Raw genomic sequence first — 27,722 nt, forward strand, 5'->3', positions numbered from 1 at the left:
AATGAGGGGACTAAAGCCTATGGAGCTTTGGAGTTGTGAATTCACAGATCAGCCTCACCCACTTGTTGGACAAGTGACTTAATCCCTGCGAACACACGTTCCTTCCACAGAGAATGAAAGAAGAACAGTAATTACAGTTGATGTTAGGATTTTTTTTAAAAAGCCCATGTTAAGTGTCTGCCACGTTGCAAGTGATTAAAATACTGTGGCTCTTCTTACCATATATTTAATGTTACATCAACTGCCAATGTTTCATTTCATCAATGTCAATGAGCTGAGTCCAGAAAAACACGGAAAATAAATAAATCTCAAAACACAGACAGCCAGTCTGACCCTCAGTCAGTACTTACGTCGGCAGACCTTACAGCACTGGCCAGCAATGTGCACCGGGAGGGAGTCTGGGGAGCAACTGAGAGGGGGACAGGACATCCTTCGGCATTCCACTGCACCACTCTGAGGAAGGAAGCACATGGAACATAATCTCAGAAGTATCCTTTGATAGCTCCTGTTGTGGAGATCATTCAGATCTCATCCTAGAAAACTCATCGGGGAAACAGAAGCAGTATTAGAATTCCCAGTCCACTCCAGGACCACAAATAAAGTGTTTTCTCCAGCCCGAATGACCCGTACCACCTCAATTACGTTTCTGAAATACATCACTGGTTTCATTCTACCTGCCCATGTGTGCTAACTAGATTATGCAGAAAACAAAAAGTCTATTTTTATAAGAACATAAACACCACATTTGCAGACCCTGTCAATCATTTCTGAGGCTCTAACAATCTGTTTTGTATTTTCCTAGACAAACAATGGCATTCTTTGGATATTTATCAAGTAATTTCAACTGGACAGGGATTACATACTAATTTTCGGAGGGGGCTGTTATAATTCACTGAAACAGATGAAGGGATATACAAATAATGGATATCCTGACAGTGATAGTGAGTCAGGGAGGAAACGCCTTACAATTATTTGAAACAGGTGATGGATACACTTTGTAAAAGACAATAAAAACATGTAGAGAATAATTAAACTCCCCTTTTAAAGTTATTCTGGTTGTGAATAAGGATAACCATTAGGTTGTTTGAAAATCAAAGGAGTCCCTTCTTTCTACTATATCCCAACCTTCAAACTCCAAACATTGCATATTAAATCAAACTAGAGTGTGTTGGCAAGGGAAAGCAGATTTTAATTTCCAAGTATTCATGTAAGACATGACACTTTTCCAGCGTTGTTTCACAATTGCTCATATGGCTAGTGGGTGCTAAGTAAAAACCTAACAATTCTTAGAGTTAACATTATTTATTAAAGAACCAGGTTACACTCTAATTATCAAACTTGTCCCCTTACAATTGTTTTTACTGTATTTATTTACAAAGAGGCTTACTTTGCAAGTGCAGTTCCTGCAATGGTCACCATCTACCCAAGAGTCTTGGTCTCGATAGAGCAGTCCACTCACTTGACAAGTCTTCTCACAATGACAGTTTTCCAATTGACTAAGTCTTGTCTCTGCATAATTTAGCTGCAAGCAAGAGTTACTGAATGTAATTTCTGTAATTCAATTGCATCATCCTAACAAAGCTAATAGCAACAAGAAAAAAAACCCTTCTGAGAAGAAAGTGCTCAGAGCAGTTCACTGATTCTTAGCATTATCTGTTTTTTGTTTTATTTATTTTTTTACACAAGGTGGAATCACTCTAAATTGAAGACATATTGGCTATCATGGTCTAATGAATACCAAATGAGACATTAAACTGTATCTCAGGAACCTCATGGGTGTTCATAAATGTGTGTGCTTTCCATTCAAGCCCACACAAAAACACTCATAATGAATGTGTTCTCAAGGACTCATTATGATGTTTACAGGCGATCTAATCAGGAACTCCAAGGCTCTTACATTTATCTCCCACTATCCTCTCTATGTTCTTCACACACTAATTAGAATGTCATGGTTTACAAACTAGGAAGTCACTGCCTTCTGTCTGATGAAAAATTCTGGAGAACTGAGGCCAGGAAAAAAAGAAAAGTTGTAAGAGGATCCCCCAAACAGAATGCCCCAGGAATTCACTTTTGTGTTTAGAAGAAGGTCAGGAAAAGTAACCAAACCCCCAGGTAAGATCAGAATTTTGTAAAATAACCTTTTTTATTTTTCTAGGCCACCCAGTCATTGCCAATAATCACAGAGTCTTAGACTCTCCCGCTGGAAAGGGATTATAAATCTTGAATATCCTCACAAGAAACCTCAAGTGATTATCTAGCCTTTGCACATCTCCAGTGGAGGAACATGTATTATCTTCCAAGGAAAGCCACTTTTTTCAGTTAGCTCTCAATGTTTGAAACATTTTTCATGGTTTTGGCTGTGAATTTTTTTTTTTTTCCTGCCATGCCTAGGTTTTCATTGTAACCTATCCTGAGCAAACCTAATCTTCATGCATTTGAGGTTATCCTGTCGTCTTGACCACACTTGGCACGACCAGGTTCCCTTAACAGCTCCTCATGATATGATTCCAAGCCTCTCTTCTGATCACTTTTCATACAGCCTACTCCAGTTTACCTTCAAAAATATGGTGCAAAAAAACCCTAAATACAGCACTTTGATATGATCTGTCTACTGTCACATCCATATGAAAGAGTAACTCAGTCTAGTAGTGATATTACTCTCCCTTTCCCTTTCCTTACATAGAGACCACCATGACTGAAAAACAAGTATCATTTCCTAGAAAATTATCTGAGTTTCTTTTTCCCTTCTCAATCATGTTTATCCTTTCATGTCTTAAGTACTTTCCCCATACAGAAGATCAATTCAACATTTGATCTAACTAAGATTGTTTTAAGCCACTATTTTAAATATAATAGATAAATCTAGGGAAAGACTTCCACCATCTTTCTACATTAACTATGGTTCCATTTCATACACATTCCTCCGACTTACTCATACCAGAACTACTCTCTGGAAATGGAATCCACATGTAATTCTAACCTTTGTTTTTGTCATTTATTTCATCCTCTTTCTCCAAGCTTTTGGAATTTCTCAAGAAAACTTGCCCCTTGTCTGCCTTTTATGGGTGGTAGCAAAGGGCAGAAAAAACAACAAATAGGATCTTAGACCAACCACCATGCACCATGAGCAGCCCCTAAAGACCTAAGAGTTGACGCTGCCTGAAATATTAGCTTCCTATCACTCCTTCTAATATGCATGATCTTCTAAAAATTTATGTTTCACTTAAAACCCCAACCCAGGCCAGGTGCAGTGACTCACACCTGTAATCCCAGCACTTTGGGAGGCCAAGACGAGCAGATGACCCAAGGTCAGGAGTTCGAGACCAGCCCGGCCAACATGGTGAAACCCTGTCTCTACTAAAAATACAAAAAAAAAAAAAAAAAGCCAGGTGTGGTGGCAGGCGCCTATAATCCCAGCTGCTCTGGAGGCTGAGACATGAGAATCTCTTGAACCTGGGAGGCAGAGGTTGCAGTAGGCCAAGACCACGCCAGTGCACTCCAGCCTGGGCAATAGAGCGATACTCCGTCTCAATAAATAAATTAATACAACAAAACTCCAGCCTAATCATAGAGTTTATAGAATCTATGATAATTAAGTTATTTGGCAATGCTTTAGGAAACAGACAAAATACACTTCTGAGTTTGGTGATACTCTTGGACTCTGAGGGATGATGGCATATGGTTTGGCCACTTGCCAATACCAAAATCTGAAAATGTTCAAGTCCTTTATATAAAATAGTATAGTTTGCATATAACATATGCACATCCTCCTATATACTTTAAGTCATCTCTAAATAACTTATAATACCTAATACAATGTCTAAACATCAATTCATTCACATGGATTCAATGCAGTACTTGGTACACAGAAAATTCAAGTTTTACTCTCTGTAACGTTTTGGAATTTTTTTCTAAATATTGTTGTCCATGGTTGGTTGAATCTACAGATGTGGAATCTCAATAAAAAGAAAGTGACAACTTCTCACTTATCTTTACTTCATTTCTATAGCCCCAGTAGTTCCTACATAAGGGCAGTAACAGATATATGGCCTTGGATTGAACAACAGAGTTGAACCAGATCTGCATTCCTCCTAAAAGGATCTCAGAATTGTGTACCTTTGTGAGAAGACTCATTCCTGACTTACTCTGAAAATCTGAAACAATTCTGGTGTCTGTATCACTCCAAAAAGGGAACTTCTTACAGACTAAATGGCCCAAAAGGCAATTCTACATCTATCTAAGCTTTCTTAAAATCCAGGAGCTTGCCTAAGGGTAACAGTGGCAATTTCTAGCACTGTCCCACAAAGCTGAGCTATGCTCACCTACAAAACTCAATTCCAAGGAAAATGTCAGTTTTAATATAATAAAAGCTATTCTCAAGGCTGATCTTGTTTCCCTTCTGAATGTGGTTTTTATTTTTAATATTTTTAGCCTTTCCTGACAACATTGAAAAGTCCTATTCTCTGTAATAATAAGAGCACATCAAATAGACACAAAGGCAAAGGGATGTTAAGGCAAAAAGCTAATTTTTCAAAGATGCTTCATGTAACCTCTTGCTTTCCCCTTCGCTCCTGCTAAATCCTAAAAGAGCAATAAAGGAGACAAACAACTGTGAATCACAAAATGAATTACATTTTCTGTCATTGGTATTAGCATGCTGGATTTATACACATTCATTTTCAAAAGCTATTTCTATACTACCCGCCACTTTCTCTAAGATTGTCTGCAGATTCAAAATAGATATGGTATCAAATCTACATCTCCATTCTGTCTTCCTTTTGTTTATGCCTTTATCTAAGCACCAGGGACCAAATCATTTATTCTTAACTCTACACAATGAAAGACAGACAGCAGAGGCCTTTTTTTAATCGTCAGAGGTCAATGAACAGATCTAAGTATATTAGTCGTGTGGTGGATTGTTTCTTTTCTTTGAAATACATTTATTTGGCATTTGCTATATGAAAGGAAAAAACAGGCTTCTATTGTTAAACATTTAAGCTTAATTGAAAATTCATTATTGAATTCCTCAAAAGAATGAAAGTCTCAAAATTAAAGATGTTACAAGCTTAAATGCCACTCCAAGTGTGGCTTGATTTGCATACATAGATTTGTCAAATATTTAAACAGAAGTAATCAAGAAAGTCCCAGTCTTCAGTATCTCTTCTTTCTGAGCTTGAAGTCAGAATGGGATTACAGTGCAGTTGGGATCTGATAGCAGGACAGAGCCTGACCCTGTCACAATGTTCCCAGCAGGTAGGTAGTTCCCACAATGTCAAAACCACCTGAGAGAACCTTCAGAGTAAGCCAGGGGTGTGGCTGATGCTTGTAGATCACTAAGGGAAACGGAGGAGGACAAAAAAGGGTTATTACTTGAGGTAGCAGCCCCATCTCTTCTCTGCCTTAAAAAAAGTATAGTTTTGCCAAAATGCCAGAATTCCTCAACAGAGCTCTTATCTACCCTGACCTCTGTCCTGTATCAAGCAAGGGCACAGTCACTTGCCAGCATGCCTAACCCTAAAAGGAGAAAAGGAACAGTGAGCTCTCCTACACAGACCCCTGGACTGATCTGGTATCTACATCTGTTTGGTTCTGATTTTGGCTACCAATTCCTATCCAGCTTGTACACAGAGTTTCCTCTCTGGAAGGGTTCCAGGGTTTCCACCTTGACCCAAGAGGAAGGACTTCCTGCTGTTTCCCAGGACTCCCAGACTAGGGTCTTGACAGCAATGTACAGGCTCTACCAGACTTTGTGATTTCAAGTCACTGGGTAAGATGTGCATTTTCTTAAAGACCATTTTCTCTAAGGAACCACCATCCCCCCATGGTTGTCTATATTTTCTAGGTTTAAGGGTACAAATAGCAGCAGCCACCACCTAATGAATGACACTTCTGTGACATGCAACAAACCTCATTTACCTGGGCTCACAGAATCTTTACAAGAGCAGGAATAATTGTCACCATTTTACATATGGGGAAACAGATGCTGAAACAAGTCGAATAACTTATTCAAAGCTACAAATATCCAAGGAGATTATAAAATAGAGACTCAGAATCGTTATCAGCCTGACTTTAAAGCCCATTCTCTATCTCCACTATGAATTATACGACTGTCTACTCATCTTAATCAGAACTGCTGGACAACTCAAATCAAACCTCCAAAAATTACCTCCAGCCCCATTAACCAAATTCTGCCACAATCGGCCTATTTAATTAAAAATAAAGACTGGGCCCAGATAAATTTAGTGCCATAGAATTCCTTTTGCATCTGGGAACCATATTCAACTTCAAGTCTGCCTGACATCTCCAGACTCCATCTCCTTCCATCTGCCGAAAGAGTGAGTTACATTTCTGCCTCCACCAAGATGGCAGACTACATACCCTGAAGGACTTCACCAACTGAACCAACTAAACTGCTGTATTCAATATATAAATTAAAACTTTTGAAAATTGTCACTGAGCTAATATAAAAGGAAGAAAGTCACGGAGTCCAAAACAAAGTGACTGCAGGGATCCCAGGAAATAAGTGAGCACTAAAGACAACAACATCCTGAAGATTTCTAATGAAATGTGGAGCCCTTGAGCTTCTACCCTGGTGGTTGCACAGGGTATAGGGGACAGAGCTGGGAAAAAGTATCTTCCCAAGTTGGGTACCTTAAAGGAAGCCCCTATATAAAAATTTGGTACTAACATGTGATACCGTCAGTCTTAGAGTGAACAAAAAGAAGCAGGCTTGCACAAGGCAAAGAAAGAAAACTTTCATGTTCAGACCTTGGCGCCAGCTAGAAGGAAAAAAAAAAAATCTTCCTTGAAAATCCTTAAGGAATACTTTCCTGAGACTTCACCTGGCCTATCCTAGGTGTAGCAGTCTGATTCTGAGCAATCTGGTCTGAAAATACTTAAGTAGATAATGTCAAAGAATTTTCACATATTTCCAAGGAAAACAAGCAGCTCATAGCCAAAAGGGTGCATTAAGAGACCTTATTCTTTAAAAAATAAAAAAATAATACAATAAAAAAGAGACCTAGCCCTTGCCATAACCTTCCTCTTTGAAAAGTTACTACAAGTTCTATGTTCATACATTTCATTCCCAACAGGAGTGATCTGAAAACTTTAGTTCAGCTCAATAAAATGATCAAACATTCATTTCTCTTTTCCTCTCTTTTTATTTGCTCATTCTTAGTAGTATCTCCATCCTTCTGCCAGTGGATGGAGAGGGTTAGAAAGAGTAATATTACTCCCTATTTATATCTTTTATCTCTCTTCCTAACCCTATCTTGTCAAACCATAAACTTTCTCAGTCATGATTCAACTTTCAGGATCTAACTACCTGAGTTCAGGTCCCAGCTCTGCATCTACTCTCTTAGGAAAAGTTATCAGACCTTCCTGGACCTCAGTCATCTCATCTGTAAAGCAGACTAATAAATTAAAGCAAGCTCAAAGGACTGTGGTAAAGATTAAAGTGACAGTGGATATAAAAGCTTAAGCATTATAACTAATACATAGTAAATGCTTGTATTACTGATTTTCCGTTTCTTTTAGATCAACGGTTGACAAACTAAGGCCAGTGGACCAAATCTCGCTCGCTACTTACGTTTGTATGTCCTGTAAGCTAAGAATGGTTTTTATAGTTTTCAAGAGTTATAATTTAAATGATTATACTTAAATGAACTAAGTCTACACATAATATCCCTGATTTTGCCTCTTGGCTTGCAAGTCCCAAAATTTAGTAGCTGGTCCCTTACAGAAAAAGTTTGCCAACGCTTATTCTAGATGATCACAGATTTCAAATTACACAGCAAAGATGGAAGTACTCAGTTTTCAAATTGTAATTCTATACACGGTTTGGAAGGAACAGACTTAAAAATCTGCCAAAGTGCCAAAGGGAGGTTTAGAAAGTGGATTAAACCATTTGCTGCTTGCAATTGCCCACAATTAAATATCTTCTGCCTCACAAATGCCCATTTTATATAATAATGTTTTGAGAATAGAGCTCAATGTAGTTCCTAGATGATGTGTGGCTAAAAAGAGAAAAATGACATTCTCTGCAATGGGAAAGAATGACGTCCTCGAAGCTGGAGAATGAAGAACCACAGTCACCTGAGACTGAGTGGCATGTTTCCTGTTCCAAAAATTTGCTAGCATGCTAAAATATAATTAACAGTATTGAGATCAAGCTGCTCCAGACAATATGAAATAAAAGCCTCTCCACGACACAAGCTGGGAAGGCAAATAATCACCTGCGTTTCACATTCCCACTATACTCTGAAGTGAAAAGCTAATGCTTCGGATCTAAGCCCCAGTCTCAATCGTTTTCTCACAAAAATTATGCATCTCTCCTTTCCAGACAAAAAGGGGCTTGGCTTAGCCAAAAACCCAGTTTGAAATAGAAACATTGTCTTCAGCAGCACAATCCATGGGTCCAAAATATAGCCTTATCTCGCAAACGCTTACCTACCCACCAATTTTTTTGCACATGCCATGGCTAATGGTAGGGAGCAGTCTTAGCCGCAGGTACAATAGGATTAATGTATCATTTTCACTGTTATTAAAATTCTTCCTTTGGCAGAGTATAATGTCTCTTAGGGCCAACCTAATTCTTTCTTCGCCCTAGGCTGGAACTCATGTCCACGACTGATTGGTATGATAACAACAGCATTAGCCACATTTTCTATTTTTTCAGTGTCTTTTTCAACAAGGCTCAAGGCTTTTCATTATGAATATACACTTTATGAATATATATTAAAGCCCTTAGTTGTTGACACACTGGGCTCTGCCACTCAATATGAACATATCTAGGGTAGAAAGTATGTCTTGCTCACCATTGCCTCTTTGTGCCCAACACAGTGCCCAGCAAACAGCAGGTCCTCAAAAGATGCTTGTTAAGTGGATGATGGAATGGAGAGGAGGAAAAGGTGCAGAATTATAAAAACAAAGGTGTTGAAAGGCAAATTTGGCCTCCTTTGCTATTTAACTCAGAACCAGCCTTGAAATGAATTATACATTAAAAATGGAATGTAATGCCTTCCTTTGACAGTAATCTGTTCCTAACCATAGCTATTTTGCCCCTTCCGATTATGCGCAATTATTCTTACATCCAAAATGCATTAGCTTATAAGAGCAGTGGCTCTGACCATAGATCATCTTACAGTATTACTACTTTAACAGCCAATGGGCAAATTCCTTTTCCACTCCCATAGAATCTACAGTGATACATATTGCCTCTTGCTTCCAAACATTTTTCAAGTAAACATTATGATACAGCTTAATAGCACCAAAGACAGGAATGGTTATGTTTACTATTGGTAGTCCTATTTTGAGTAAGAATAAAACATTTTTGTAGTAACATATAGCAGATGCCAAGGCTAAAAATGTTTCCATTATAACACATCACTCCGAATTCCAGATAGGACAGAAAAAGAAATGAAACATCACAAGTGAAATTTAGATACCTACTTTTGCAGTCATCTTGGCCAAAAGCTCTTGTAAATCCATTATTCCTTGTACCAGGCTTAAGAAATCACTGCAGGTTGGGCAAGCTCAATAAAGAAAATATAAAATGTATATTTATATTGTGCTAATATAAGCAATAAAATTTTAAAACAGTAGATATGTGACTATGTAGAAGAGTTTTTTGGGGGTTTTTTGGTCAATATTGCTTTGAAATTTGAGTGAAATCACAGAGGATTTCAGGTCTGGATCTTTTCCTATTTTAATAAGCAAAAAGAAAGGAACAGGAAAAAGGCACTGTTAACTAAAAAGAAAGGCAACATGACATTTTAAAGTTAAAATTAAACTCATTTTTACAGGGAGGTAACTGAAAAAATGTTAAGCATCATAGAAGAAGAAAAAGTAAACTCTCATCCAGGTCAAGAATCTTAATGAATAGTTTTTAAAAATATATATTAAACATATCTTTCTATATCCACCAATAGAATCTGCTAACTCTTCTTTTCAAATTTTAATTCAATAAATGATACGGGTTGGCTGCATCCCCACTCAAATCTCATCTTGAATTGTAGCTCCCATAATTATCACATGTGGGAGGGACCCAGTTGGAAATAATTGAATCATGAGGGCAGTTACTCCCATACTGTTCTCATGGTAGTGAATAAGTCTCACAAGAGCTGATGGTTTTATAAGGGGTTTCCCCTTTCACTTGGCTCTCATTCTCTTTGCCTGCCACCATGTAAGATGTGACTTTGCTCCTGTTTTGCCTTCCACCATGATTGTGAGGCCTCCCCAGTCATGTGGAACTGTGAGTCAATTAAACCTCTTTCCTTTATAAACTACCCAGTCCATAGTTTATAAAGTTTATAAAGACTACAGTATGTCTTTATAAGCAGTGAGAAAACCAATTAATACAATAAATGATACATATTTTTTTAAAGACACAAGAGTTATATAATGTAGATATTAAGTTCTCTTTCAGTATCCCCAGCACCTCAGAAGTCAACACTGTAAACAATTTGGGTCTATCTTTCCAGATGTGTTTCGCTGATATGATCAACAAGTTATATATCACAATGCTTTAAGTTGCTACTTACTGCGATTTAGATTTGGACACTGTGTTATATATCCATTCGGCATAAAGATGATCTTCCCATCTTGGATGATCCCCTTGATAACAGAAGAGACAGGTGGCAATCAAGATTACAGTCACCAGCTCAAATGGCCCCTATGCAATCACATACTCTTGGCAGGTCAGATTATTTTTCAACAAAATTGATTCATTCAAAGGGTGAGCTAGCCTTAGTATATACTGAACTACTCTAAGGCATCCTACTTTAGGAATCTTGAATTGGACATTTACGTGGAGAAAGCTACAATTAGTTACCACTAGTTAATGCCAATTATAGATTATATCACCAAAGATACATCAATAAAAAGCATTGATTCAATAAAAATTCTCCTTAATGTACTAATCATCCTGGAACGTTAAATACTGCTGATTTACAGGATTTTTTTAAAGTGGGAAGAAATATAAAAGAAACATATTAGCCTAAAATTTTTCTACTGATTCATTTAACCAAGGAAATAAAATTAGACATTGGGAAAATTCCGTAACAATCCTTGCTCCTCAACTAATCAAGTAACATGAGTCTTTGTTGATGAGTCTTAAGACAAGAGTAAAAGGAGGTCTATTAATTCTGTAATTCAGTCTGGAAGAATAGCTCAAATTTAAGAAAGTCATCAGGGCTGTCATCTCTCAATGAAAATATTGACTTGGCTTTTGAATTTTTCAAGTTGAATTTCAAGATTCTGTTGTTAGGGTTTTTTTCTGATTTGATGGCAGAGATATTACAGAACAGATGGAAGATGTGGAAGCTGGTTCAGAATATTGAGCCTAATCTATAAATAAAATATAGGCTTAAGATAGTGATAAAAGTCTTTCAGAGGGAGTAACATTTAACATTTATGTGCTCATCTTCTAAACAGCAGAAGGCAATCAGCAAATGCTGTTTTTGACTTACTATTTCAAGAAAAAATATTAATTGGAAATATTAATAGAAATAACAGGATCACAGCACCTCTTCCACAGAATGATATGTTTATTAACCTCTTCCTCTTCAAGGATGATGCAGTGTTTGTGATTACAAGAGAAGACAGCCTCACCGTGGGGAAGAAGTTTCTGCCACTGCTGCTCAATATTAATTCATAATCTCTTGCAGAGGAATACCAGGGAGCAATTAATGGAGCACAATCTAAATGAATTAACTTCTCTCTGGGATGAAATTATGCAGTCTTTCAAAGCAAATTAACTCCTTTGAGAGGCTAGCACACCTTCAAGCATACATGGCAATTTGAGACAAGCATGGATTAGAAGTCAGGGAACCTGGGTTCAAGTTCTGGATCTGTCTCTAACTAACCGGGCAGACTTAGGCAATAAGTTAGTCAACTTCTGTGAGCCCCAGTTGCTTCATCTGGAAAAGAAGTGCTAGGTGAAAAAGCTAAAGATCCACCCAGCACTCATGTTCTAGATCAATGAAACAGGCCTCCAAACTGAAACTGTCACATTTTAGGCATCTATGCTTTCATTACTTTTCAAATAATCATAATAATAAAAGAATGTGAACAGACAGAACTATAGATTTCCATCTTATGGATTTCCTGGAACATGGAAAATTTCAGCACTAAAACAGAGGTTCCTAGGCAAACCAGGACAGCTGGTTACCTTAGGTGATGCAGAATTGGTGGAAGTATATGTAACAGAAAAGGATCGGATCCATACCTGTTCATCAGAAGACCCTAGATTATTTTTATTTTTATCATCATGGAAAAGGGTACTCAGAAACCTGGAGCACATATGTCATGGTGCTAAATATCTTTCCAAAAACAAACAGAAAACTCATTTTAAAATACCCCATCCCACTAATCCTAAAGCAAGAAAATACAGCACATAGCAGTTTTCCTTTTCCTTTTCAAGTGACTTTACTCATTTTAGTGACATTATGAATTACAAATCACCTGCCTTCATACCTTTCTTCTGTCTGCATCTCTCCTTACTTACCTGTCTTTCCACTTTTAATCTCTGGTACCTGTGTGTGTCTGTTATAGATTAGGTGAAGGTCAATGATGTTGACTTGAACAAAAAACAGAAATAAAAGCTGACAGCTTCCCAATGCTCATTAACACAAAAACCCAAAGCACTTGGTATTTTTTATGAGAAAAGGTCATAGAGGTGAGCCCACATACTGGCATGAAAATTTGTTCCTACCAAATGAATCAAGATGGGAATGTTAATTTATTTGAATGGTTGTAAGTCAATGCTGGATTAAAAGAAAAGCGGTGATACCCTACAGATACCACTTATAATCTAAAGATGTCTGAGTGCATGTGTGTGTATGCATGTGACTACACACATTTATGTATATCACAGCACCTTCCCCAGAATAAGAATCAGAAGATCTGGTATTAAATTGCTATATGGACAATTTATTGCCAGGACATTTGCTGATTAAAGAAGCATTTGCTAAGCATGTAGTTTTCTTCATAAAACTACAAAAGGGATTTTATAATGTATAAAACTACAAAGGAGCTCAATCAGCTTTATTCTTCTCAAAAAAAAAAAAAAAGTGTGTGTGTGTGTGTGTGTGTGTGTGTATATATATAATCTATGAGGATTTCCACAGATGAAAATGTGCCTTCAAGCACTACAACTTCCCCCAAAGGCGATATGGCATAAAAAGACAAAATTTTTATTATTTCTCCTCATTTAACTCTAAATGTATCTACATTTAACTGAAAAATGCAACTCTAGCTGGGCCTGTATTGGCTGACCTATTTTGATCTCATTTTTTCAGACCTATGGTTTTTGCCATATTATTCATCTTGGCAGTGTTTCTCAAACTTCTAGTTTCTGAGAATCACCTTGAGTATCTGCTTAACATTCAGATTCTTGTGTCAACCCAAAGGATCCTGTTTCAGTAGGATTGGAGTGGGCCCAGGAATCTTAATTTTTTAAAAAAAACCTCTTCCAGATGATTCTGATGAATGGTAAAAGGACCTCACTTTGAAAAATTCTGCTCTATTGTCAACAATTTGCTTCTTTTGGAGCAAGAGGGTTTACTCATTAAAAGTTCACAATGGTTAAAATTATTGCATCCAACTCATATATAAACAGAGTAAAATCTCACTGATTTGGAACTGAACAAAACCCAACAGAATTACTAGATTATATTACAAACACCACGAATGCAAAGATAATAGATTTTCATCTTCGTATCCCCTGAAGTTCCTATTGTAGTAGATTTCACATAGTAAACACAATAAATATTTTAAAGCATCAAATTATTGAAAACTATGAATTATACAATATTGAACCACATAATTTTGAGCACAATTAGGATCTATGAAGATCATGTAGGGCGTTAGTTTTTAATTTAGGGTATACATCAGAATTTTGGAAGAGGTTGAAAGAACAGTCATGACTATTTTGAAAACTGTCTGAGGTCATTTTGATACTTACCATAAGAACTACTTATCTAGGACCAGATCACCTGTTCATATGACCTACGAGAAATTTAAGGCTTTGCTACCCTAAGTAGCTTTTCTAAAGGATACCTTAATCCTAGGCTATATACTACAGGGCTACTAACTCTTGCAAACCAAAAATAAAGTTCTAAGGCCCCCAACCATCTGAATGAACCTCCTCCTCTTGGCCAAGGGCATTCCAGAGTTAACATGGAAATCTAGTTTAGGCCATGATGGAAGAGGAGTTGAACATCCTTCATTATACCCCTCCAGCATTTACATCAACACAGACCTTAAGTCTAATGAGAAACATTTACAATATATTCTTCCTGAAGGCTGCTACTTAGAGGCTTCATCTGCATGATAAAACCTTCTTCTCCACAACCCCTTATCAGAACCCTGACATTCCTTACTACTGATAACGCTTTCAACCAACAGCCAAACAGAAAAATTTTAAATCTACCTATGACCTGGAAGCCCCCACCCTTCTGGTTGTCCCACCCTTCCAGATCAAACCAATGTAAATCTTACACGTATTGATGGATGTATTATGTCTCCCTAAGATGTATAAAGCAAGGTATACATGAGGACCACCTTGGGCACCGGTCCTCAGGACCTCCTGAGGTTGTGTCACGGGTGCATCCTTAACCTTGGCAAAATAAACTTTCTAAATTGATTGAGACTTGTTTATCATCAGCTAGAGACAGATCGAGACATTTCTGATTAACACTCTAAAACCAGTGCTGGGTCACTACAATATGCTGTAGGTAAAAAATAAATCATTTAAGGGAGCCCCTTAACATGAACTAACAACATATTGTTACAAAGAGCTCTTGTTATCAAAATGAGATTTTATCTTAATTGCCTTGATAGATACTAATCAAACATGCAAGACTAATTATTTGTATTAAATACTAATAATTTGCTAAGACAGTTTTCCAGTGCTAGAAAACAGAAGTCTTTCTAGGTAGCCAAATATTCCCCCTCGCCCCGCCCCCGTAATCTTATTTACACTATTAATTTGCTAAACATTCCATTTTCTTATTGTTAGTGTAATGATGAACCTCAGCTGATCTGAGGCCCTAAATAAATCCCTAAGATGCAGAGCCCAAAATTAATAAGCTTTTACTATTAGTACTGATGGAGAGCAGAAAAATGGATTTTTTTTTCCTTTTGTTTAATTCACCTGTTGCCACCCTGTACCTCCTGCTGTCAGCTCACCATGCACTGAAAAATAAATTTGCACCTGGTACATTGTATATTATGGATTGTTAATGTTTAGGGAACTAATGCCCATTATTTCTATTATTCCTAGAACGTTTCTCATTTTGCATTAAGAAATGTAGAAACATGCAATTAAAAAAATTAGAAAATTATCCAATTAGGTCCCTCCTGTGTATGGAATAACTAACATTAGGCAAGCTCTTCTAAACATGCAGAGCTTTCTGATACAAATGAAAGCAGCTTCACCACCAAGCAAATGCTAATTCTTTTTTTAACGCTCTTATTTCCCTGCAGATCTCTGTTTACATTGAAGAAAATGGTTCTATTTTTTTTGTATGCTAAAATACTGAAACAAATTGCTTTGAAAGAGAGAGGAAAAAGGGGTGGGAGAGTTTCCTGCTGGGCATGTAAATATATGGATGAAGATGTGTTCTGGTTATAAACTGGCAGGGACTCAAGCTTTGGAAACAGACTAACAAAAAGTAGGACCTGGGAAACTCCCAGAGAGGTTTTCAAAATGCAACCAATCATGTACTTCTGCCCTGAAGACGTTAATAAAATATTCCAGCATGCAAAACAGCCAAGAAAGACACTTGTCGACTTTCATTATGATCCATAAAAACTGTCAGCTCATTAGCATATCATTAGCTGTCCTGCTGTTTCCAAAGTCTTAATGCACAGAAATATTAATCTTCAAATGTGTAAGATTCCCTAGTTCTGTGACTTTGACTTTCTGCATGAAAGGAAAAATAAGAATTAAAGATGGGAGGAATCCAATATAGCTTCTTTTTCAATGTGCCTATAAACATATGTTTACCATCTGTGGAATTATGGGAAGCAGCTGAGGTAAAAATAACAGCTGTGGAATTTTTAAAAAGTTGTAATCAATTTCACTTCCCAGTGACACCTCAGCTGTTAGAGGAGACAGTGATGTCCAGGTAAGGGAAAGGTTTCAGACCCCAGTTCACCAGACACAGACAGAGACAGAGAAACAAAGCCAGGAGGGCCTTGGCCGCTGTGAAAGGCTTTGGAATGAAAAGTCTCCCTGAGGCCTCAACTCTTCAGAAACTGTCAGAACACTCAACCCCTGAAGCATCCTTATAACTTATTTCGGTTCACCTGGGCTCATTTTTTAATTTTTCACCCTCTGAAATTGTAACAGCACAATCAGCTTAGAAGGCATCAAAGGGAAATTGAGTGGGTAGTCAATCATCTTGATAATGAAAATCTATGACAATCAGAAGATTCAGATAAGCCTATCGCTACCGGCCAGCTTTTTTCAAATGGATGCTGTTTTGAAGTGAAGAAATTCCCAGCTTGTGTTCTGTGTCTCAGACAGGAATTACCTAATGCTAGAGGCTTATGTACCAGGCACCAAACAAGTGATTCCATCCTCTGCTATTTAATCAGCAGCACTTTTTTTTGCGCTGTCCACAAGGATCCACCAGGGTGCAGAAATTCGGTTTGACAAGTGAGGAGCTTTTGCTTTTACTTTGCCTATAAAGCAACATAATAATATTTAAAATAGAGAATAATGTTATTTTAACCTGGAAGCACATCATAAGCAATTTTAGCTCTGGAGCAATTCAGCAGACGCGGTTGTTGAATCCATGAGGCAGCTTCCACAAGATAAATATTAAAAGCCTGGAGCTATGCTGACTCTCACCTGAGAAGTGGCTGCCTCTTTTTCAGGGAGATTTTTGTAGTGTTGAATTGATCAAGAGGTAGTTTCCGTAATGAGACACTGATATATTTCCCCTACCCCAGCCATTTCTTCTCATAAAAGGATGGCCAGAAGCACTGCCTGGCATCCAGGATTCTAAGGAGAAGATGAGTTTTGAAAGCTGTCCCATGGAAAGCATCTTTGTAATGAGCCATTCCATGAGGCCAGTCCCCAACAAGAAGAACCGCCTCGCTCTCTAGGAAGATGGGCTATGTGAAATTGCCATCCCCTTTTGACGTTTCCACTGGGATCACCTATTCTTTGAAGCTGGAAACCCAGAAAAAGACACATTCTGTCTCCTGGTGGTACTTGGTGTAATTAAATATCATGTCTCCCTAGTCAATACAGTGGTAACTGTGGAAACACATGGTTAGTCCTTAATAAATATTTGTTGAATGAATAAGTAAAGACTTTGAAATCGTAAAGACCTGGGTCTAAATCCCATTTCTATCACTTCTGGGCTATACAAGGTTGGCAACTTCCTTAATCTCGGAGTCCAATTGCCTGACCTATACAATGGGGATAAGAATCACTAATTTAGTAGGATTTCTCTGATGGTGAAATGTCATTAACTGAGATAACATATGTCATTAACTGAGATAACATACCTCAGGGCCAAAGTCTGAACATAGGAAGCATTCAATAACTGTTGGTTCTGTCCTCTACATTCCCATAACCCACCTCTGCAGCAAAATGATTGTCCAAGTCTCTGAATGCTCTTTGTGTTATCTGTCTGTACCAGGTATTTGAGCTCAAGCACAAAGTTCCTTATATCTACAGAGAATCATACACTCATCAAGCTGGAATAGATAATAGGAATAACTGTTCTCTCTCTCTTAATGACATCCTCCCAACTAAAGCAGACATTCCTAAAAGACAGGAGAGTGCCTTCATTTCTACAGCATACAGTTACACATACAGGGAGCATTAAATGCCTAGAAATGCATTTTTATGTGCTTAAATACAAAAAAGGGATGGGGACATGTGCTGTACACGTACTATGTGCAAGTTGCTTTTAATATGTATTCTTATATAATCTGCATTACCTTCAGGAAATACATCTCTGGACCTTTACAAATAAGAAGATAGAGTCATAACTGGTAAATTCATTAAGAGTATATTGTCTGCCAGTTATGTACCTGGTACTTCTAAGCACTTACTGAATGAGAGAGAGTTCTGACCCTGGTGAAGCTTACCATCTAGAAAGACCAATGATGAACAAATAAACAGTCACAAAAACGATACTCAGAACCTGCTACATAATTTACAGAGTCCCTTGTTCAAAATTTACTAAACAATTGAAGAGGGCAACAGCAGGGCATTAAGCTAATCACAGGAAGTTTCTAAGCACAGCCCCGTGGGACTGCACAGGTTGATGGCCCATGAAGCCAGCCCTGCCTATACTTTCAAACTGTGGTGAGTGTGAGGAAGGAAATACAGATGTTTCCGTTGGAAAGTATGTGATACAATGACTGCAAATTGATTCCCCATTTGTACTCACACATCTTGAACAGTGACTTTGTACACAGTCACATCAAGAGGAGGAGTCTGTTTCCCTACCCCTTAAGTCTAGGGCTGGTCTTGTGACTTGCTTTGACCAGTAAAGCACTGTGGAAGTGATGGTGTGCCAGTTCCCAGCCTAGGCCTCAAGGGCCTTGTGAGCATCTACCCTACCTTGAAACATTGCCAAGCACCACAGGAACAAGCCCAGGCTGGTCTGTTAGATAATGAAAGACACATGGTCCAGTTGCCAACACTGCCCCAGCCAGGAATTAATCACTATGTCACTGAGATTATCCCAGATAAGTCAGCCTTTGGCCAACTCCACCAGCCAGCTACAGGCATATGAGTAAATCTAGAGGGGATCAACCAAGACTGATCCTTATCAACACAATTTTTCAGCAGACCTGTGAGCTTATTGACATAAGCCCCTGAGTTCTGGGGGTTTGTGGTGCAGCGATAGCTAACTGATACATTCAGTAATGGTGAAGGACCTGCAAACAGAGGGTGCTCCAGGAAAATATCCTGCACATGTACTCTAGAACTTAAAATACAAATTATAATTAATCAAAAAAAAGAAGACAGCATTTCAAACAACCGAATGAAAACTGTCCTAGGCACAAGCAGGTGAAAAGGCCCTGTTACGTTCAAGAAACTATAAAAAGAGTAATGTGGCTGAGGCATGGTGGGCAGAAGAGAAAATGGCATGAGAGAAGGTTGCAGAGGACAGCAAGGACCAGATCTTACACTGATCTGACACGCAACAGAGAGTCACTGAAAAAATTTAAGTAAGAGAGTAACTTCATTGGCTTCAAAAAGCAAAGTAACACAAGTTCAACAGCTATAATAAAGAGGTATGTTCAGGATTCAAACTCAGATCTCCATCCCTTGAAACCAAGATTCTTCCTCCCGGCCCTGGAGTTCTCGTTATATTTCTGTCTAAAGCATGTCCCAGAACCAGCAGCATCAACATCACCTGGCGGCTTGTTAGACATGAGAAGATTTTGGGTCCCAACCTAGGCCCACTGAATCAGACTTTGGAAACAGGACCAAGCTACCTGTTTTGTTTTTTTTATTTTGTTTTTTAAATGTTTACATTATAAACATTTTAAGTGCACAATTCAGCGGCATTAAATACATTCACAGTGTTATACGACCATCACCGTTATTAATCAAACTTTTCTATTGCCTCAAAGAAAACTCTGTAACCATAAAGCAATAACTCCCATGACCTCCCACCCCATTCCCTGTTAACCATTAATTTAATTTGTCTCAATAAATTTGTCTATTCTTGATACTTCATGTAAGTGGAATTATAGAATAGTTGTCCTTTTGTGTGTGGTTCCTTCACATAGCATATGATTTTAGGGCTCATCCACATTGCAGTACGTATCAGAACTTCATTCCTTTCTTACGGATGAATAATATCTCACTGGATACATATACCAAGTGTTCTTTATCCATTCATACATGGGTAGACATTTGGCTTCATTCCATCTTTTGGGTATTTTGAATAATGCTGCAGTGAATGCTGACATACAAGTGTCTGTTTAAGTTCCTGTTTTCAATTCTCTTATCTATAAACCAAGGAGAGGAATTGCTGGATTACATGGTAATTCTGTTTTTAAATTTTTGAAGAACGAAGAAACTGTTTTCCACAGCAGTTGCACGATTTAATTTTTTAATTTTTTTAATTAAAATGTTTATTTTTATTTTAAATTTTATTTTTTTAATTTTACTTTAAGTTCTGGGATACATGTGCAGAACGTGCAGGTTTGTTACATAGGTATACTTGTGCCATGGGGGCTTGATGCACCTATTGACCTGTCCTCTAAATTCCCTCCCCTTACCCCCAACCCCCAATGGGCCCCAGTGTGTGATGTTCCCCTCTGTATCCATGTGTTCTCATTGTTCAACTCCCACTTATGAGTGAGAACATGTGGTGTTTGGTTTTTGCTTCCTGTGTTAGTTTGCTGAGGATGATGGCTTCCAGTTTCATCCATGTCCCTGCAAAGAATATGATTGTGTCCCTTTTTATGGCTGTGTATTACTCCCTGGTGTATATGTACCACAATTTCTTTATCAAATAGTCTATCATTGTTGGGAATTTGGGTTAGTTCTACGTCTTTGCTATTGTGAATAGTGCTGTCATAAACATACGTGTGCATGTGTCTTTTCAGTAGAATGATTTATATTCCTCTGGGTATATACCCAGTAATGGGATTTCTGGGGCAAATGTTATTTCTGGTTTTAGATCTTTGGGGAATCACCATACTGTCTTCCACAATGGTTGAACTAAGTTACATTCCCACCAATAGTGTAAATATGTTCCTATTTCTCCACGGCCTCACCAGGATCTATTGTTTCTTGCCATTTTAACAATCTCCATTCTGACTGGCTTGAGATGGTATCTCATTGTCATTTTGATTTGCATTTCTCTGATGATCAGTGATGTTTAACTTTTTTTCATATGTTTTTTGGCCATGTAAATGTCTTATTTTGAGAAGTGTCTGTTCATCTCTTTTGCCCACTTTTTGATACAGTTTTTTCTTGTAAATATGTTGAAGTTCCTTGTAAATTCTGGATATTAGACCTTTGCCAGATAGGTAGATTGCAAAAATGTTCTCCCATTCTGTAGGATGCCTGTTCACTCTAATGATAGTTTCTTTCACTGTGCAGAAGCTCTTTAGTTTAATTAGATCCCATTTGTCAATTTTGGCTTTTGTTGCCATTGCTTTTGGCATTTTCATCAAGCTGTATGATTGTATATTTCCACCAGCAGTATACAAGAGTTGCAAATTTTCCACAACCTCACCAACACTTATTTTCCCCTTATTTTCTACTAGAATGGGAATTTTATTTAAAAATTATAACCACTGGGGTATGCAATGACATATCATTGGAGGTTTAATTTGAATTTTCCTAATGACTAAAGATGTTGAGTATCTTTTCATGTGCTTATTGGCCATTTGTATATCTTCTTTGGAGAAATGTGTATTCAGATCATTTGCCCATTTTTCAATCGGATTGTTTGTCATTTTGTTCAGTTATAGGAGTACTTTATATACTCCAGACATTAAATTTTTATAAGACACACAATTTGAAAATATGTTCTTCCTTTTTTGGTTTTGTTTTCACATCCTTAATAATCTCTTTTGATGAAGAAATTTTTTTTATTTTGAAATCCAATTTATCTATTTTTTTTCTTTTGTTGGTCATGCTTTTTTTGACCAAAAGAATCCATTGTGAAATGCAAGACCACAAAGATTTACCTCGACTTTTTAATTCTAAGATTTAATGCTTGTAGCTATTATATTTAGAATGTTAGTTGATTTTGAGATCATTTTTATGTATAGTGTGAAGTAGGGGGTCCAACTTCTATACACAGAATCACAGCATCTGTGAGTACAGATAGTTTTACTTCTTTTCCAATTTGAATGCATTTACTTATTTTCTTGTCCATTTGCACTGGCTAGAAATTCCAGTACAGTGTTAAATAGCAGTAGTGATATCTTTGCCTTCTTCCTGATCTTAAAAGGAAAACTTTGAGTCTTTCACTATTGAGTATAATGCTAGCTCTGAGCTTTTTCATTAACGCCCTTTATCATGTTAAGAAAGTTCCCATATGCTGCTCATTTTCTGAGTGTTTTTATCATGACAAGATACTGGATTTTGTCAGATGCATTTTCTGTGTCAATTGAGATGATCCTGTGGGGGTTTTTTTCCCTTCATTCTATTAATGTGGCAAATAATATTGATTCATTTTCCTATGTTAAACCACTCTCCTGATAAATCCCACTTGGGCATAGCGTATAATCCTTTTAATAAACTGTTGGATTCAATTCATTTGTATTTTGTTGAGAAATGTTTCATCTACATTCATAAGAGATATTAGTCTGTAATTTTCTTTGCTTATGATGTCCTTATCTGGCTTTGGTATTATAGTAATTCTGACCTCATAGAATGAGTTAGGAAATGTATTTCCACTTTAATTTTTTGGAAGAGTTTGAGAAGGATTGATGTTCATTCTTCTTTAAATGTTTGTTGCAATTCACCAGTGAAGCCATCTGGTCCCAGACTTTATTTGGTTGAGAGATTTTTGTTACCAATTCAAACACTTTACTTATTATAAGTCTCTTCAGATTTTCTAATTCTTCATGATCCAGTCTTCTTCATGATCCAGTCTTAGTAGGTTAGAGGAATTTGTCAATTTCACCTAGGTTATCTAATTTGTTTTCATATAATTATTCACAGTCTTCTATTTTAATCCTTTTAATTTCTGTAAGGTCAGTAGTAATGACCCTACTTTAAATATGACAACCAATTGCCTTCTGGTCTCCGTGGTTTCTGATGATAAATTGGCTGCTAATCTTATGAAGAAGTCCTTGTATTTGACAGTCATGTCTTGCTTTCCGCTCTCAAGATTCTCTTTGTGTTTGTCTTTTGATGGTTTCATCACAATGTTTCTCAGTGTGGATACCTTTGAGTTTATCTTACAGTTTGCTAAACTTCTTGTATATATACATTCATATATTTCATCAAGTATGAAAAGTTTTCACCATTATTGTTCCAAATTTTCTTTCTAGTACTTTCTATCTTCTCCATCTGAGACACCCCTGGTGCATACATTAGTCTATTTGATAATGTCCTACAGATAGATCCCTCAGGCCTTGTTCATTTTTCTTTATTCATTTTTCTTTTGGCTTCACAGCCTTGTTAATTTCAGTAATCTTATCTTTAAGTTCCATTACTCATTCTTCAGCCTGTTCAAATCTTCTCTTGTATTCCTCTAGTAAGTGTTTTATTCCAGTTGTACTTCTCAGCTGCAGAATATCTGTTTGGTTCCTTTTTATAATTTATATCTCTTCATTGATATTCTCATTTTGTTTATACATCATTTTCCTGACTTATTTCTTTATCCATGTTTTCATTTAGCTCTTTAAGCACATTAAAGACAGTTATTTTAAAGTCTATACAGTAAGCTCAATATCTGTGCTTCCTCAGGAATGGTTTCTATTCATTTATTTTGCTCCTTTGAATGACAATACTTTCCTCTTTCTTTGTCTGTGACTTTATTTAAACACCGAACATTTGGATGTTATAACATATTAACACTGGAGAACAGATCCTCCCCTTTACTAGGGTTTGATGAGTTTTGGTTTCCTTTACTTTTGATTGTTGAATGCTATAGTAGTCCATTTCTTTAGTCGCTTACCAAACTATTTTTGCAGAGACTGTATTTCTAGTCACGTATAGTAACTGAAATCTCTGTTCCTAATCTTATGTTATAAAGTATTTTGGGCCAGGCAAGGTGGCTCACACCTGTATTCCCAATCCTCTTATAGGCTGTGGAAAGAGGATTGCTGGAGGCCAGCAGTTTGAGACCTGCCTGGGCAACATAGTGAGACCCTGTCTGTATGAAAAAAAAAATTGAAAATTAGCCAGGCATGGTCACGTGTGCCTGTAGTCATAGCTTCTTAGGAAGCTAAAATGGGATGATTACATGAGCCCAGGAGGTCAAGGCTGCAGTGAGCCATGATCATATCATTGCCCTCCAGCTTGGGCAACAGAATGAGACCCTGTCTCAGAAGAAGAAAAAAGAAAAGAAAAAAAAAGTTAAAAGAAAAAAAGTATTTTGACAGGGATTTCCTTGAATGTCAGCAGCCAAAAACAAGAGAGAGAGAGAGACTCCTCCAACCCTTGCAGATTATCTCTGTGCTGGGATCCTCCTTCAACACTTAACCAGGCTTGCACGGATCCTGGGGATCAGCCCAAGATGAAAGCTTTGGGTGTTCTCAAGTCTTTTCTGGCCTTGCCTCTTGCCCTAGGCATGTGTATGGCTTTCTAAATTCCTTGAACACACAGGTGATTTTGAATGTCCTAATTGTCCAAAGAAACTCTCTTTCCAGCATTCTCTCTTTGCTTTACGTGATCTACTCTATGTCTCAACCATACTCTTTGGCCACAGGCAGCCACATGGTGTTTGTTAGATTTGAAATGTTTTCCTAAATTAATACATAATAATTGTATCTATGTATCGGATACATTTGATACTTGGTACATGTATACAATATATAATGATCAAATCAGGATAATTGGGATATCTATCACTTCAAACATTAGTTATTTATTCATGCTGGGAACATTCCAAATCTTCTCTTGGAGCTATTTTGAAATATACAATAAATCAATGCCTGCCACGTTTTTCTAGCATGGAAGAGTTCTGAGTTAGGTGAGATGGAAACAAGTACCTTGTATCAGTTCTTCACATAGTCCTAGATAGTTAGAATAGACATACAAAATAATTTGTGAATAAGGTCTGCTCTGCCCATTCCACAACCAGAGACTGTTGTCCTACACTAGGAACATGGGCTGAAATCTTTCAAGACTGCCACTGGGTTATAAATGCTATGGTGCAAAAGGCAAGTAAACACACCTCACAGCTTTCCTAGTCCTTTAAAGTTGCCTTTTTCTTGATTTGGCATTCACTCAGTTGCCATAAACCTTTGACTATTTTCCTAAGTTCCAACAAAGTTGGTTCTGACAATTTCTGCTTGTTTTTCAGTGTTTCTGTCGAGAAACAGCAGCTTGGGGTTTTCTACTCTAACATTTTGTTGACATCCAGCTACTTGTGTTTTAACAAGCCTTACAGGATATTTGTATGCACTCTAAAGTTAGAAAACCACTAATCTAAAAAGTCACTAATTAGAAGCTAATTACTGACCATATGTTAGATTTGTGGGCTCTTTATAGAGAGGAGGCAAAACCCTAATCCAGGCTATCAACACGTATTTCCCGTATGTCAGTGCACTTGAATTTGAAACTTCAAATTGAATAAATCAAAACCAATAAGAAGGTTGTGAAAAAAAAGTGTCGGTTCTTAGACCCTACTGTTCAGATTCTCAATGAGGAGGTCTAAGAGTACACAATAATTTGATTTTTAAAGTCTTCCAATGTGATTTTAATGTCTTTTCAGGATTGAGAACCAGTCATTGCCCTTCATTACAGATCCAGGGCCTACAAGTAAAGTAGAGCTTCACCAGGTAGTAACTAGCTACAGAACAAGAAACAGCATTGCAGTGAATATGAGTTCAGTTTTAAACTGAGACACCTGGATGAATTTCTGTTCATTCTTGGAAACACGGCAAAATTATATACATATACATATATACACATACACACATATACACATATAGTCACATATATATGTGGATCATCACCCTGAAAAAGTATGCCATTGTAAACATTGAGTATTTATGATGTACAAAAGGGTTGAAAACAAAATGCACCAAACACTTGAGAAATAAAATATCCTCAATATAGTTGAAGTCTTCTGGGTTTACAACCCTAATAAAATTCCCATTTCCTCCTCTCAGAATTAAACTATTCTAAATTTAGTGTTTATCATTCCTATGCATTTGTTTTTGTATATATATGGATGTATCAATAAGCAGTATATTGAATTATTTGGCATTTTGAAATATATAAATGATTTAATACTGTAATTTTCCCCTGCTACTGGCTTTTTCATTTAAAATTACTTTAGCAATTCATCAATTTTTGTTCAATTTCACTGATTTTTATGTTTCTTTGGATGACTCTACTACAATGTATTTAAACATTCTCCTATTGATGGACAATTAAGTTTTTTCCAAGTTTTTGAAATTACCAAAAAACAAACAAACAAACAAAACAAAACAAAAAAATCTCCTGTGATGATGCTTATACATGTATACCTGGGTATATGATCAAGAGTTTCCTCAATGTTTATACCAAAGAGTTGGGCTCCTATGTCAAAATTATGCATATAACAAGGATTCCCAAACTTCCCTCCCTATTTGTTTTACCAATTCAAGTTTCCAACACAATGGGTGAGAATCCATTGCTCAACAACTTCCCCTACACACAGCATTGTCAGATAGTTTTTCACTTTTGCCAGGCTAATGGGTAAGAAATGGTTTCTCATAATGGTTTTAATTTGCATTTCCAAGATAACTAGTGAACTTGAATTACTTTCAATATGTTCACTGGCTATTTATGCTTACTACTTTGGAAAACCATTCTTCTGTATCTTTTCCCTGACTTACTATTGAGTTAAAAAAAAAGCCTTCTTATTGATTTACAGCATTTCTTTAATGAATACTTTTTTTTTGCTAATTGTTGTCAAGATCTTCTTTGATGTATTGTTAAAATTTTTAGAATTTTAGGCAGTAAACCCATCTATATTTTATTTAAGGACTTTTGCATTTTTTATCTTAAGAACTTCTCTATCCTGAATGAGATCGTGAAGATACGTTCTTATGTTGTCTTCAAAACCTTTCAACATTGTGCTTTCACAGTTAGATATTTAATTCAACTGTACTTGTAAGTGATTTTTATTTATTTTTATTTTATTTATGATTCAGGTATATATTTGAAGCTTTTCCTTATACTGTACACAAAAATCAATTACATCACTCAATGTGTGTATATATTATATATACATATATAATGTTTTTAAATAACTGATTTTCCTAACCATGTATTGATGAATCCATCCTTTCCTCATTGGTCAGGAATGCCACATCAGTTACGTATCAAGTTTCCAAGTTTCCACATATGATGAAAGGGTTATTTCTGGCCTCTCCATTCTGATCTCTTGGTTCATGTGCTCACCAATGTAGTGATATCACACTCTGTTGATTGCTATAACTTTATAATAAGCCTTCACATCTGGATAGCTAAGTCCCTTCCTTTTTCTCCCTCAGAAAATGTCTTAGTTATTCTTGGCCTCTGGTCTTCCCTAAAAACTTTAGCATCAGCTTGCAGAGTCCATCAGGAAAAAAACAAATCCTCTTGGGAACTGATTACAAGTTCATTGACCCTAGAGACCAATGTAGAAGGATCAGACAATTATTTTAAGCCTTCTTCTCCAAGAACATAGTGTACTTCTGCCCAGTTAGGTCTTCTTTTGTGGTTTTTAATAAAATTTTATAATTTTCTTTATAGGTGTCATGTATATATTTTATTTGATTTGTTCTTAAGTATTTTATTCACATTTTGATATTATAAATAAAATCTATTTAATTGCAATTTTTGTTATTGTTGCTATTGCAGCTGCTACTTTGTTGCTCTTGTTCAGCAATGCAATTGATCTTATCTTTGGCTTTACGTCTAGCACTCTTTCTGAACTCTTGCTAACTCTAATAATTTGGTGATCATTTTTTCCTACATAGGCAATGACATAATGTGTTAATAACTACATTTTTCTTTATACTCCTTAAGATTTTTACTTATTTTGCTGGTAAGAACCTCCACTACAATA

General features: G+C 36.8%; 1 protein-coding gene across 2 annotated transcripts in view; it reads right to left on the reverse strand.

Annotated features, from left to right (window-relative positions):
* NELL1 (neural EGFL like 1) overlaps window positions 1–27,722 on the reverse strand; it is a 938,548-nt gene that overhangs the window by 670,443 nt on the left and 240,383 nt on the right. For both annotated transcript variants that reach the window (XM_050755386.1, XM_050755385.1), the window contains exons 6-9: window positions 10,545–10,617; window positions 9,454–9,536; window positions 1,388–1,522; window positions 351–453 (exon numbers count right to left, since the gene is read on the reverse strand). In XM_050755386.1, coding sequence (XP_050611343.1) covers window positions 351–453; window positions 1,388–1,522; window positions 9,454–9,536; window positions 10,545–10,617 — 394 coding nt within the window. The remainder of the gene's footprint in view (window positions 1–350; window positions 454–1,387; window positions 1,523–9,453; window positions 9,537–10,544; window positions 10,618–27,722) is intronic.

Source organism: Macaca thibetana, chromosome 14 (assembly GCF_024542745.1).
Source record: "Macaca thibetana thibetana isolate TM-01 chromosome 14, ASM2454274v1, whole genome shotgun sequence".
In the NCBI taxonomy this organism is placed as follows: Eukaryota; Metazoa; Chordata; class Mammalia; order Primates; family Cercopithecidae; genus Macaca; species Macaca thibetana.